This window comes from Leopardus geoffroyi, chromosome D1, assembly GCF_018350155.1.
Source record: "Leopardus geoffroyi isolate Oge1 chromosome D1, O.geoffroyi_Oge1_pat1.0, whole genome shotgun sequence".
In the NCBI taxonomy this organism is placed as follows: Eukaryota; Metazoa; Chordata; class Mammalia; order Carnivora; family Felidae; genus Leopardus; species Leopardus geoffroyi.
Genome location: NC_059329.1, coordinates 43,762,557 through 43,776,278, shown reverse-complemented (window position 1 = coordinate 43,776,278; position 13,722 = coordinate 43,762,557). Strand labels below are relative to the sequence as shown.

The 13,722-nt window shown below is 36.5% G+C and overlaps 1 protein-coding gene across 2 annotated transcripts in view; it reads left to right on the top strand.

The window, feature by feature from the left end:
- The window catches only part of TYR (tyrosinase), a 107,794-nt gene extending 99,377 nt beyond the window's left edge, over positions 1 to 8,417 (top strand). The window contains exons 5-6 of one of the 2 annotated variants that reach the window (XM_045483676.1): positions 6,631 to 6,701; positions 7,658 to 7,857. In XM_045483676.1, the coding sequence (XP_045339632.1) occupies positions 6,631 to 6,701; positions 7,658 to 7,744 (158 nt within the window). In that variant the 3' untranslated portion in view covers positions 7,745 to 7,857. Of the gene's footprint in view, positions 1 to 6,630; positions 6,702 to 7,657 lie in introns of both variants that reach the window. The other variant, XM_045483675.1, reaches the window with a different exon arrangement.
- The last annotated feature ends 5,305 nt before the right edge of the window (positions 8,418 to 13,722 follow it).

Sequence of the window (13,722 nt, the reverse complement as noted above, 5' to 3'; positions counted from 1 at the left end):
ATCTTCCTAATAAATGTAGTACAGGTAACAATGTCTTCCCCCACCCAAGAACCCGCTACATGCAGATCTCGCACATGTGTTACTAATCAATCATACATTAGGGTTAGTATTAGTATCTCTAGTAATAGGTGATCCCACTGATACTGTGAGAGTTTAAATGACTTTCCCAATATCAGACACCAATATGTGGAGGAGGCAGATTTCAATACTGTAAGGCCCTCTCTTCATTTCACTACACTATGCTTCTACTCTAACACAGGAGTATCAACATCCAAAAACAGTAGAAAAACAAAACAAAACAAAACAAAAAACAATAACATATGGCTTGTGAGTAAGAGGTATTCAATAAGCAATGATGTTTCATTATATTCATTGATAATTCATAAAAATTATAATTCATAAAAACAAGTAAATTAAACATATTAATGACATTTACCAACTTCCTACCTCTTGTGCTAGATTCTAAGGACATAAAGGACTGACATAGTTCCAAACTTCAAGGAGCTCTAAATTCAATGTGGAAGTCAGGCAATTGTGCAAGAAAGTACAAAACATCAGTCTGTGTTAAGTGCAGCAAAAAAGTCATAAACAAAATCCAACAGAGGAGCACAGAGGAGAAAGCAATGACTTCTGAATAACTCAAGCCATTGAGTTGAATAACACCCTGAATAACTCAAGAAGAAAGACAAGACCTTGAAGGATGAACAGGGCAGAGAATACTATAAATGAAGATAATAACAAGAAAAATAGAGGTGGAGAATGTACAGTTTATTTACAGAATGCTAAATTCTCCTATTTGAGTAGTATAGGCAATGGAAAATTACCCTGAGGAAAGAAATGAAATCATTTAATAATAGCTAACACATACTGAGTATTTTTTATGTGCCAGAAACTCTTTTAGGTGTGCTGTGTGCAACTTCATAACTAGCCTATGAATTAGGTATTATTTCTTTTTTCCTATTCAGATGAGAAAACAGAAGCCTAAAGAATATAAATAACTTGTCCAAGGCCATCTAGCTAGTATGTGGCATAGCAGAACCACAATTTAGGGCTACCAGGAGAACCTATATTTTATCAACATTTGCCTGCCCTTTGGGGATCACTAGTTGAACAAATATGGCTTTGATTAACCTGTTTTGATTTATCTGAAAATCACAGGCAATGGAAGGAATACTAAAATGGCTGGCTTTGGAAATCAGTTATTTCAAAACCTTAAGATCACTGAGAATGGGGAATTTTGTAAAGAGCAGAGATGTGGTAAGGGGAGGGCTTTCTGCAAGTCAAAAAAAAAAAAAAAGACAGTCTCAAGTAACATGTTTTCCCTTCCATCTATAAACACCCCACCATACATAAAGAAAGAACTGTATTTGTAATGGCTTTTCAAAGATTCACCACTTAGCATTTTATGATTTCCATTTCCAAAACATGCCATATTCTTTCATGGGCTCATGCTTTTAAACATGCTGTTATCTCTGCCTAAATTTTGATCCTGTTTATCAATTTGTCAAACTCTCAGATATTAAATCATTTTATGCATATATGTAGTCATGTTTAATCATTCCTTTATTAGAGTTACATGGTAATTTTTTATGTATGAATCTTTCCCCACTCCACCTTGACCTTGTACTCTACAAGATTAGAATTGATATCTCTCAAGCTTCTCTAGTTTAAATATCAAATGATATCTGGTTATTGGGGTGAAATCAACGAATCAAATTGAGTACAAGTGATATTGGTCATGAAAGATAATATCTCTTAACCAATATAAGTAAAGCTTGCTAGAAAAATGTCAGCCCTCTTAATACTCAGGTCATTTTTAGACATGTATTTTAACATATTTCAAGCCTTTGATCACACTAGGTATTTTCTAGGTGGTGTTTTTGATTTATTTATTCTTTCTACATACATTTAATAACTACTTTGAACAAAGCATGTTCTTACATACGATGGATACAGTGGTAAACAACATAGTCTCTATCTTTATGGAGTCTACATACTAATGGAAGACCTTAAACAATTACTTACCTAATGACTTATTTATTTGGAGATATACCTATGTCTAGGGGTCAATGAAGTGATATTTCAGAGGATATCGGCATGAAAGGGAGAATTAGTTATAAAGGGGGGGGGGGCGTCTTGATTGCAGATTTTGGCCATAGTGCTAAAATAACAGAAGCAATTGATAAATTTTAAACAGATTGTCTTGAGTTTTCTAAAGATTACTGTTACTGCAGTATGTAGGGCATTTTGTAGCAGTTGCAAAGCACATTCAGGGAAGGTGGTGAAGATGCTATTACAAGAGTCCAAGAGGTAGGTAGGTTGGCAGAAAACATGAAAGAATTTGATATTATTTTGAACTTATAAAATGTACAGAACTTGGAAAATGATTCCAAGGTGATAATCATGGATTCATATGAATCATAGGAGGTGAGAAAGAAGGAGATGTTAGGGATGCCTTTAAGCTTTCTGGCCTGTGAATATGATGCATGGTGATACTGTCACTGAGACAGTATCAGTAAGAGCAAGGCCAGACATGGTGGGAATCTCATGTCTGCATTTGTTATGCAGTGAAATGGGATGATAGGAGACATCAGGGTAAATATGTCTCTGGGGCAGTTGGTTGGCCTTGAAACTCAGAAGACATTCTGGGGGCACCTGGGTGGCTCAGTTGGTTAAGTGTCCTACTTCAACTCAGGTCATGATCTCATGGTTCATGGGTTCAGGCCCCGCATTGGGCTCTGTGCTGGCAGCTGGGAGCCGGAGACTGCTTTGGATTCTGTGTGTCTCTCTCTCTTCCCCTCCCCTGCTCAATGCTCTCTCTCTCTGTCTCTCAAAGACGAATAAATGAAAGAAAGGAAGGAAGGAAGGAAGGAAGGAAGGAAGGAAGGAAGGAAGGAAGGAAGGAAGGAAGAAAGAAAGAAAGAAAGAAAGAAAGAAAGAAAGAAAGAAAGAAAGAAAGAAAGAAAAGACAGACAGACATTCTGGCCTGCAGATAGTAATAGGATATAAGTTACAGACATCAGCAGGTAAATTATTATCTCTGCTAATCTTCATAATCTTATGTAGTAATGATTTTTATTTTGTTTTGCAAGTAAATTGAGAACAGAAAGATAAAGTGGCAAATTCTAAGTCATCAAGCAACTAAGTGGCTAATACTGAATCCCAAACTAATTTTCTCCCCCATTATGCCACACTAGACAGGGTCCTCTTTAGTCCCTATATGTCTTGTATATTATGTTCCATCTCATGGTTCCTTCTCTGTAGTCCAAATGGGTACTTTTTACGAAGAGGCAACAAAATCCATCAGAGGAGAGAAGGGAGGGGGGCTCAAAAAGTCACATTAGGGGATTTAGCTATTTATTGTTTATTTCTACTTAAATATTTAAAAAAATAAAGTTGGTTTGAGATGTTGTATCTGTTTAGGGTACTTTTCATACAGCTATGGATATATACCATTAATTTTAGAAAAGTTTGGCTTTAAAATCAACAATAGCAACTGCCTGTTTTCTTGTTTATGAATTATTCTATTGCTTCTGTTGTACATTCAAGGAGTTTAAAATTTATTCTTATTTATTGCTAAACTTTAGGCCTACTAAAAAAAATTTAAAAAACTGCTTCATGTAATTTAGTTCAAGAAGTTTATTATTCATCATTCAAGTACTCATGTTTGTAATTACTTAAGTGTTTTCTGCAAAAGGCAGCTGACGTCTGGCATTTGTCAAACATTTTCTCTTATAATCGAATTTAGTGATGCTTTTAAAAATTGAGCAGCAGGTGATTTTGTTTGTATGCATAACTGATTAAAAGGCGAGAACAAAAAGCTTTGGCAATAAAAGGCTGTGTCCTTAATGCTGTTGGAAAATGCGATCCTGCTTTCTGTATGATACTGCTCTATCGAGAGCTGCCTTATCCCAATATATCCCAAAAGACCTTAACATTTGATGTTAAAAATGAGAGGAGGAGACACAATGACGGTAACTAGAGTGTCCCATTCTGCAGTTGAGATTTGATAATGGGGCTTCTATCACTCACAAATGTGTTCAGTAGCCATGCTTGCCTATGTGTATACATCAGTGCATACTGTTCCTTTTTTCCTGGGATGGCTTGCATCACATGCAGCATGCATCACATACAGCACATGCATGATAGTCTTCTGGGAGGCCACCCTTGACTCCCCAGACAGATATGAGTTCTTTCCACCATGATTCCATTGTATCTTTTGGTTACTTCCATCATTACAACATCACTCTTGAAATAATTTATTTACTTGCTACTCTCCTCTTCCAGTTATGGTTTCCTTCAGGCCAGGGATTCTACTTGTTTATCTTTTAACTTACAGTGCCAAGACCACCACTTGGCATGTAATGTGTCTCAGTGAATATTTGCTGTATGAATGAATGAACGAATGAATGAAAGAATGAATAGAAGAATGAAAGATAAAACAAGACATAATACTTGCCTCTCAAGAACTTATGATTAAGCCTGAAAATACATATAATACATATAAATAATTACAACACATAGACAATGGTGCCAAGTGTCACAAGTGAGCAAAGAAAGAAATAGTCTGAGAATCCAAAAGAGAGCTGACTTGAATCAGTAATCAAAGCAGTTTCGAGAGAGAAAGCTCTTATTAGAAGCTGGTTCAACTGAAATATTGTTGAAATTATTATGGAATAACAACAATCATTAACAGTTATAAATTTCTTTCTATGTGCTAGGCATTTTACCAAGGGCTAATTTAGGTAGCCAAAGATAGAACAATTATGATATAAAAAATAATCTAAAGGTGTACTCTTTGGGTTCCAAAGCAAGTAGCTGAGAAAGAAAGTCTGAATTTTAGTTTAGAGCCATTGAGAAATACAAAGAGTGTTTCAAAGAAGTCCATTGGTAGCAGTAAAAATTGAGACCACTTAGAGTGAACTGAAGTAGAGAAATTTTAAGAGAGGCTGAAGAGCAGCACAAAGAAATAGTACTTTAAAATTGTGACTTGAGCTGAGCCTGAAATAGAGGAAATCATATTTATTATGGAATCTCTATGTACCCTACATTTTGCTAGACATTTTAAACATACTTTATATATTGAAGTGACTACTAGCAATATAAGTCAGGCATTTGGAGTCCCATTTTTTAAATAATTTTAAATATATTGAAAACAGTAATTTTTTTTTATTTTTTCTTTTTTATTTTCAATTTTAGCTTTTTTGCTTTCATTGCTTAGATTTAAATGTCAAAGTTCTAAATATTTTATATAATGTATTTGGTAATGTTTATCCTTTGTAAGTTGTTGTCCCTTCCTGATGAAGAGAAACTCTAAATGGCAACACTGTTCAAATTAGGCTTAATGAGTTCTAGGAATTTTAGAGGTAACTTAGTGACAGCTGGCAAAAAGATGGTGTCAAGGACAGAAGGAGAAATGGACAGGGTTTTAATCCTATTAAATAAAAAAGAACATTCCTATTTTAACCATTCTGAACATTCTGAATCATTTTAAATTTTATTTCATGTTGCTATCCATGATTTCCAAGATATGTTATTAAATAAACATTCCTTTTCTCATTGGTTTGTGAATCTCATTTTTATTATACATGGAGTTTACATATACATAAAACCTTGGTTTGCGAGCATAATTCATTCTGGAAACATGCTTGTCATCCAAAGCACTTGTATATCAAAGTGCATTTCAAGAACCATTGGCTCGGTTGTGATCATATGACATTCAGCATCACATACTCATATTGTAAGACATCACTCATTTATCAAGTGAAAATTTATTACAAATGTTTGCTCATCTTGCAGAACACTAGCAGAACAAGTTACTCATAATAGAAGGTTTTACTGTAGTTGCAATTCCAAAATTTCCTAAGGTTTCTACTCCATCTTTTATTGCAGTGGACGTATAGTTAACTTTTTTAAATCATCAGGACTTTCAAAAATGCAAATGGCATAAACTCCATAGGAATGAGATTAGATTAAAAAATAAAGGTATTTTTTGGTTTAAAAAAATCCAAGGAGGGATGAACACTCAAACTCTGGGAAAGGCAGAAATGCAGTTGAGACTGAGGAAGAGCAGGAACCAGGGAACTATAAGCCCTAAAAACTCTCTCTCTGTCCCTTTGTCCCTCTCACTGTCTCTCCCATTCTCTCTCATCTCTATTTCTTGGAGTGCGTTCATCCTGTCTTCTACAGGTTGAGAAGTCCGGCTGTCATCAGTTCCCAAGACACCTGGCAACTGCAGCACAGTAAATTCTGAGAAGTGATTCTGATTGGCCCATCTTGAGTCAGTGGTCTACCATGTACCAATCAACTATGACCGAGGAAAGAGTTTTCAAAGAATGTTATAGTTCCTGCATCAGCGAGGGTGGGAAGGTAGGGATTGAGAGCAGATGCAGGTTCAAAGACCTATGGCTTAAATAAGTTACTTTATTTATTGCTCAAATAGCATTTTTGGTGTGTTGTTGAATATCAGCTCCATAATTCCAGGGTCCGGAGCTCTTCTTTCTTGTTTCCACAAGACCTAGGGCTTAATCTGGACCACATGGTCCATGATGGCTCATCAACACACTATCTGCATTACCACTAAGCAAAAAGAAAAAAGGAAAAAGGAAAAGATATTTTTTTCTTTTTAAGGAAAATGCCCCAAAGTTACATATATTGCTTTCGCACAAGACTTGAGTCACATAGACATCATTTGCTTCAAGGTAAGCCCAAGATGCACTCTCTTCTTTGTATACAAAATGAATAGGAATATCTTGGAGTCTTTTATAAATAGTGATAGGTATTTTTAAATCAACCAAAAGGATACAATAAATTATTAACTACAAGGGAAAAATAACATAAGGAAATGTAACCACTCCACTGTGAATATTATTTATATACTAAAACTAACGAAGGGGCGCCTGGGTGGCTCAGTCAGGTAAGCATCCGACTTCAGCTCAGGTCATAATCTCACAGCTTGTGGGTTTAAGCCCCATATTGGGCTCTGTGCTGACAGCTCAGAGCCTGGAGCCTGCTTAGGTTTCCATGTCTTCCTCTCTCTCTATCTGCCCCTCCCCAACTTGCGCTGTCTCTCTCTTTCTCTCTCTCTCTGTCTCAAAAATAAATAAACATTAAAAAAATTAAAACTAATGAAAATCCAAGATGTGGATTTCACCCCGAATCATGATGTTATTATGCCAAAAAGACTTAGGGAAGAAAAGGGGAGTTGTAAGATAACAAGAATCATTACTTCTATATGAAGAACTCCAGATATAAACTTGATGAATTAAAAGATGGTAATATTTGCCTATTATTTTGAAATATGGAAGCAAATATCAGAATAAAGAACTAAAAATTACAATAGTTGACTTGGTTGTAGGCACTGCATAAATTACAGATCAGTTGATTAGTTGTTATCAATCAACTTTAAAACATTCCAGCAAGGTGGTATTATGTTCCTGCCTTCCTGATAAAGAAACAAAGGTTTAGGAGTATTAGGTGTGAATTTTCTGAGCTCTTATAGCTACTAAGTAGCAGAGCTGGCATTCAAACCTAAGTGTCTGACTCCACAGTACTCTGAAAGGATAATTAATGATAATGATGATGATGATGATGTTAATGATGATACTGATGCTGATGATGACAACAGTAAAAACACTGGGATATGTTTCTGTTTCAGAACGGGACATTTTTCAAGATTACATTAAGCCCTTCTTGGAACAAGCAAGTCGGATCTGGCCATGGCTCATTGGGGCTGCTGTGGTAGGCTCTGTCCTCACGGCTGTGCTGGGAAGGCTCACTAGCCTATTGTGTCATCGCAAAAGAAAACAGCTCCGTGAAGAAAGACAGCCCCTCCTCATGGAAAAGGAGGATTACCACAGTTTGCTGTATCAGACTCATGTATAAAAAGCTTAGGCAATAGAGTAGGGCCAACAAGGCTGACCTCACTTTAACTTAAATGATGTTCAAGTCCCCACGGGATGTTCCAAGAGCAGTCCCCGGTATTGGTTTGTGAAGACTGTTACCAGAATTGCCATCTAATACAAAAGGTACCCCTCCTCCAATTCAGGGAGAATACACCTGTGCTTGCCTCACTGCCTTTTGATCATCCCTTTGACAGTTTTCCTCAAACCCATATTTCTAACAAAAGGATGCCATTTGGTAATGAGTAACTGCTACTTGTATCTGAATGAAAGTGCTCTCATAAAAATGTGGGAATAATTTTGATTTTTCCTCCTGATTGTTTAATGAAATGTTTCTTTTTTATTGTCTTCTTTCTTTGATTTTAATAAAATGGTAACAAATTGACATAAACTGACTCCTTTGAGCTTGGGAAGTACATTTTTGTTTTCCTCAGAAAGCATGTTTCCTTTATATTTTACATTCTTGCTCCAAAATGTATTAGGAACTTCAAATAAACAACAACCTTTAGCTCTTTCCTTCCATAGTTCTGAATATGTGTTCGATGATTCACTGAAAATAAAGGCCCCACCCCTACAACAAATATGGCTAAGTTCCTGTCCCAAGATGTACTCATTAACTATGCTGATCATGGTGATAACCCTATTAAAAGCTTTTTTTTTATCTTCTAAGAAGAATTTTATTAGAGAATATTTAAAATGCTAGGAAACATTTGAAGTTTGAGAACCATTATGTGAATTGCCTGGCTGCAGTTCTAATAAAATAAGACTTGCTTCTCTTGGCTATTAAGACCCTAAATTAGGATATGCAGATAATCCTGCTGCTTGAATTTTTGGGTCTCACTGAATTTCTAAAAATAGTACAGTTGATACTACATTTCTATTATAGCTATGCATACATAGCATAAAAGACAAGGTCCAGCTGGTGGAAGTTACAGGGGACCATTCTGGTTCAATAAAAGGAAAAACTGTCCAGTATTCAGAGCTTTCCACAACCAAAGGGGACATCCTTAGGAAATAATAAGTAGTTGTCACTATAGTTCTTCACATATAGACTGGATGGCTAATGCAACTTGAGTTCTATAAAGAGAATTTAAGTATTAAGTTTATAGTAATACCTATTTAAATTGGCTCAGGACTCTCAATTCCCCATTCAGAAACAAGGTCAAGCATTCTCTATAAAAAGTCCCTGTGATTCTTCCACAGTATTTCATATGTCACCAGATTCTAATTTCCACTCTCACTGGATATCCAAACTCATTTGCACTGTACTGATAACCTCCATCTCTTTGTTTCTCTTATGCCTAATTAACGTTTGCTCAGCATTTTCAATATGACTTTGGTTTTACTACTTAATTTGCATTTCCCATCTCATCTCTGAACACTATCTTTCACTGTCTCTGGATGCCAAGCTTTAAAGACAGATGTGTCTAATTCAGGCTCCCAGAAAACTACCTGGTCCTGACACCTCAACCTGTACATGTCTGGGGGGAGCATTTGAAAGGAGACAAGCTCACCTGTATGGTACCTTTCAACGAAAATATTCTACAATTCCTAGAGGGTCTGAAGCATAGTGTTCAGATTGTTTATGAATGCATTTAAAAATGAGTGGACTGAAAACCTTGAGCTCTTAAAAATGCCTTTATCTAGGAAAAAAGCTGACCTAAAGTCAAGATCGCATAACTTTAAATCATTACATTTTATTTAGTCCCAATTTGGATTTCAAAGAAAAGCAAGGAAACAGCCTATTATACACATTGACTTAATGATCTCGACTAATTTTCATTTAGAAATAGAAATTCACAATTATTGCTGAGGTAATGTCTTTGACTCTCAGAAATCACTAATAGTTAATAAACTCAGTTATATAGAGTAATATTATCTTCTAACTCCCACGTTTAGACTTGCTAACTAGCTCGTCTAATTTCAGCTGCTTCATAGAGAAAAGTCAGGCAAGGGATATGGAACAGCATACTTATTACTTAGACACTGAGGGTCTGTGGGACTAGTGGGTAAATACAAGGGATTTTATCCTGAACTTGGTACATTACCAGAAAAAAAAAAAAAAAAACACTTAAAATAAATTAACAATGGCATCTGAGGACCAGATTCAATTTGGTTGGGAACTGGAACCAGTAAAACTAAGAACAAAAAGCGGGAAAAGAAATTTGGATAATGGTCTGCAGAAGATTGTGAGGAGGCAGTGACAGGGAATTTTGTTTGCCTTTTGTCTAATCCCAGAACACAAAGAAATTACTTAGGTAGGTTTCAGTTGAAGGCAAAAATTTTGGTCCAGGTGGTATTTTTAATCATTTTTACAAAGTACCTCGAATGAAAGTCCACCCTGGAAATTTTCATTGTTACTGACAGCGATCTGTAGAAAATCATTCTTTTCTGTATCACAAGACAATTCCCTCCTCTACCACTGCATTTTAACATAAAACATCGTTCTGTTTCTCTACAGGAGCCACATATTTACTTGTGTGTCAGCAGCACCATATCACACAGTGATTCTCAGTCTGGTTTTCTCAAAAAGGTTCCAAAATTACCTGACTGACACTTGAAGATACCTGGCAGGTTCATTAAATTCTAACCAACATTACGTTCTGTGGCATTGTTTAAGAGTGTAGCTTTTCTAAATTGCTTCATTTCTGGCTCTGCTCTTTCACCATTGCCACATTACAAGTCACATTTTGTTACAAAGAAATAAGCAGCTGCCACTCTTTTTGTTCCTCTTTCTGTGTTTTATTTAAAAAAAAGAGTATTTTTAGTAACCAACCTTTCCAACAAGTCAAATATATAATTCTCCACCTGTAGAAATAAATATGTGATGGGTACAAGTCATTTCAAGCAGTGTCTCTAGCAGGCTGACAACTGGCATTCATTGTGAATGTTTTAAATAGCCTTTTCCTTGTTTATATGGGCTTTGATTTGTAGGAGCAGTTTTCTTTGTCATCATAAAAAGGGCCTCTTTGGGGCCTCCTATTGTTAGCCTGTGCTATTTTGGAGGGCACATCAGGAGAACAAAGTTCCATGCTCCTTCTGATTAGACTCCTTATGAAAGCTGCTGAAATGCAAGTAGAAGACGTTTTTTGTTTTTTGTTTTAACTTTATGTTGCTTATTTTCAAAAGCATTGGCTAGTTTGTATAATCATGAATATAAAATTGCCTATGGCAAACACGGGAGGTCTTCATGGCTTTCAAATCATTCAGCTTTTTAAAACTATATAGGAAGAATGCATTTCTTTGAAACAGAATCCTTATTAATACTCTGTACAGCCTGTGTTTGTCTGTTTCATAAGTTCTTTTTTGTTTTTAATATTTATTTGAGAGAGAGAGAGTCTGAGAGCTTGCGCGAGAAGGGGAGGGGCAGAGAGAGAATCTCAAGCAGTCTCCCTGCTGTAAGCACACAGACCAACATGGGGCTCAGGCTAGATACCACTAACCAAACCTTGAGGTCATGACCTCAGTCAAAATCAAGATTCCTAGGCTTAACCGACTGAGTCACCCAGGCGTCCCCATAAATTCTTTTCTTAAACAAAATGTAAGAAGTCGTTCTTACTGATGAGGGACCATAAGGCAAGCTGACAGGCCGCAAACACCCCATCCGACCCCCAGGTGTGATATTCCTCAGGCACTCCTGGCTGCCCAAGAATGAAAGAAAGGGGAAAAACAAATGGTTAACTGATAGAGATCATAGTCCTGCAGGACCTGACTCTTCATCTATTTACAAGTATCTTAGTAAATCACAAGAAAAAGGCAATCTTATCAACAGCCTAATCTCGCAAAACGTATACACTGTTTCTTGGAGCCTCAACATCACCCCTCCGTAGTGATGTGGAAAACAAGGCAGAAGGAAATGGCAGACAGAACTAGATTTCTTTATAATCTGCAGCCCACTGACAAATACTTGAGGCTCAGAGTAAAGCATTTCTCCAGGAACTCCCTACTGTCTTAATGCTAATGCTTTGCTAGAGGGCAAACAACCTTAGCTTGACAATAGCTAGGCCTCCACTATCCTGGGAGTCTTCCAGGATATGAAAATCCTGCGTAGGATTTTCTGCGTATATGAAAATCGCACTGGAAGCTTCCCCTGGACGTTACCTCCCCCAACTCCATAGCATGTAACCAGTCTCTCCTCATGGTCTTGGGGCAACTCTTCCCGCCATGGGTCCTGTCCCAGTGCTTTAATCAAACCACCTATCTCCACCAAAAGATGTCTTCAAGAATTCTTTCTTGGTTGTTGGCTCCAGACACCACTATCACCCCCAAAAACCTCATCACTTAATAACTTCATGTTAATATACCAATGCCTGTGTGTTTTATAATCATGATCGTAGTGATTTCTAATTTCTTATTTATTTATTTTTGAGAGCGAGTGCACGCGCAAGTAGAGGAGAGGCAGAGAGAGAGAGGGAGACACAGAACCCGAAGCAAGCTCCAGGCTCTGAGCTGTCAGCACAGAGCTCAACATGGGGCTCGAACTCATAAACCTTGAGATCATGACCTGATCCAAAATCTGAAGCTTAATTGACTGAGCCACCCTGGCGCCTCTCTAATTCCTTATTTAAAGATAAGTAGCAAAGGTGCTGCAATGTAGTGAGTAGTTATGATGCTCCAAGAACTTCACTGAGCACTTCATATATGTGAACTCATTTATTCTTCATGTCATCAATACGGGAATAAGTATTATTTGTGCTTTCAAATGAGAAAATGAACACTTAAATAGGAGACACACTTTGCCTAGGTTTATACGTCTGTTCAGTAGTTTACGTAATTTAGCTGGGATTTCAATCCAATTCCTCCTTCATAATGACAAATTTCATTGTTTTTTTATTTAATTATGTTGATGTGCTGTCACTTGCCAATTCCTCACTACTGGACATTTAGGTTTTATCTAGTTTTTATTTTTATTTTTTAATTAATTTTCTTAAATTCCAGTATAATTAATGTACAGTGCTGAATTAGTTTCAGGTGTACAACATGGTGATTCAGCCATTCTATGTTTTATCTAGTTTTTAAATTATGTTTAGTGCCACATGGAATATTTGGGTGTATTTGGCATCTAATTTCTCTTAAATTATTTTCCAGGAGCTCAATCTCTGGATCAAAGCAAATGAACAATTTTATGGCTTTTCTAATGAATTGCCACACTGCTTTTGAAAAGGGTTGCACAGATTTAAAAATGCAGACACAAAATGTAAAAATAAGAGATCAAAAGGAATGAAGAAGAAAATGAAGAGGTGAAGAATTTAAAAGAAGGAAGAGTTGCAATTCTCTTTGAGAGGAACTGAAGACCCTAATCGTCACTTGGGAGTATTGCTTCTTTTCATAAATCTTTGTAGAATTATAACATCAATTCAATGGGCATTTTCTCTCACTAAAATTAAAAGAAAATTCAGACTGAAGCAATTTTAGAGAGATAGAGCATAACATGAATGTAAATTGCTCTCAAAATGAGATGTTTCCAGAAATGTGTTCATCTCAGCTAGGTAGAGGCGTGTGTGCCTCAAGCTATCATGCAGGGAAAAACAACAACAACAACAACAAACCCCAGGAACACTAGAAATCCATCCTTGGAAGAATAAGCACAAGGCATCAAAACAGTCCGAATCAACACAGAGGCAGGGTCAGCTATTGGGATAGATAATTGCAAATATTTGCAAGAATAATTGCAAAGCATAGATGTGTTTGTGCGTGCGTGTGTGTGTGTGTGTGTGTGTAGAGAAAATAAGAGTGAAACAGAGAAAATAAAGACTAAAATTTTTTCACTTCTCTCCAATATTAGAGAGAATTTTGTTGATTTCATTGTTATTGTCACTGT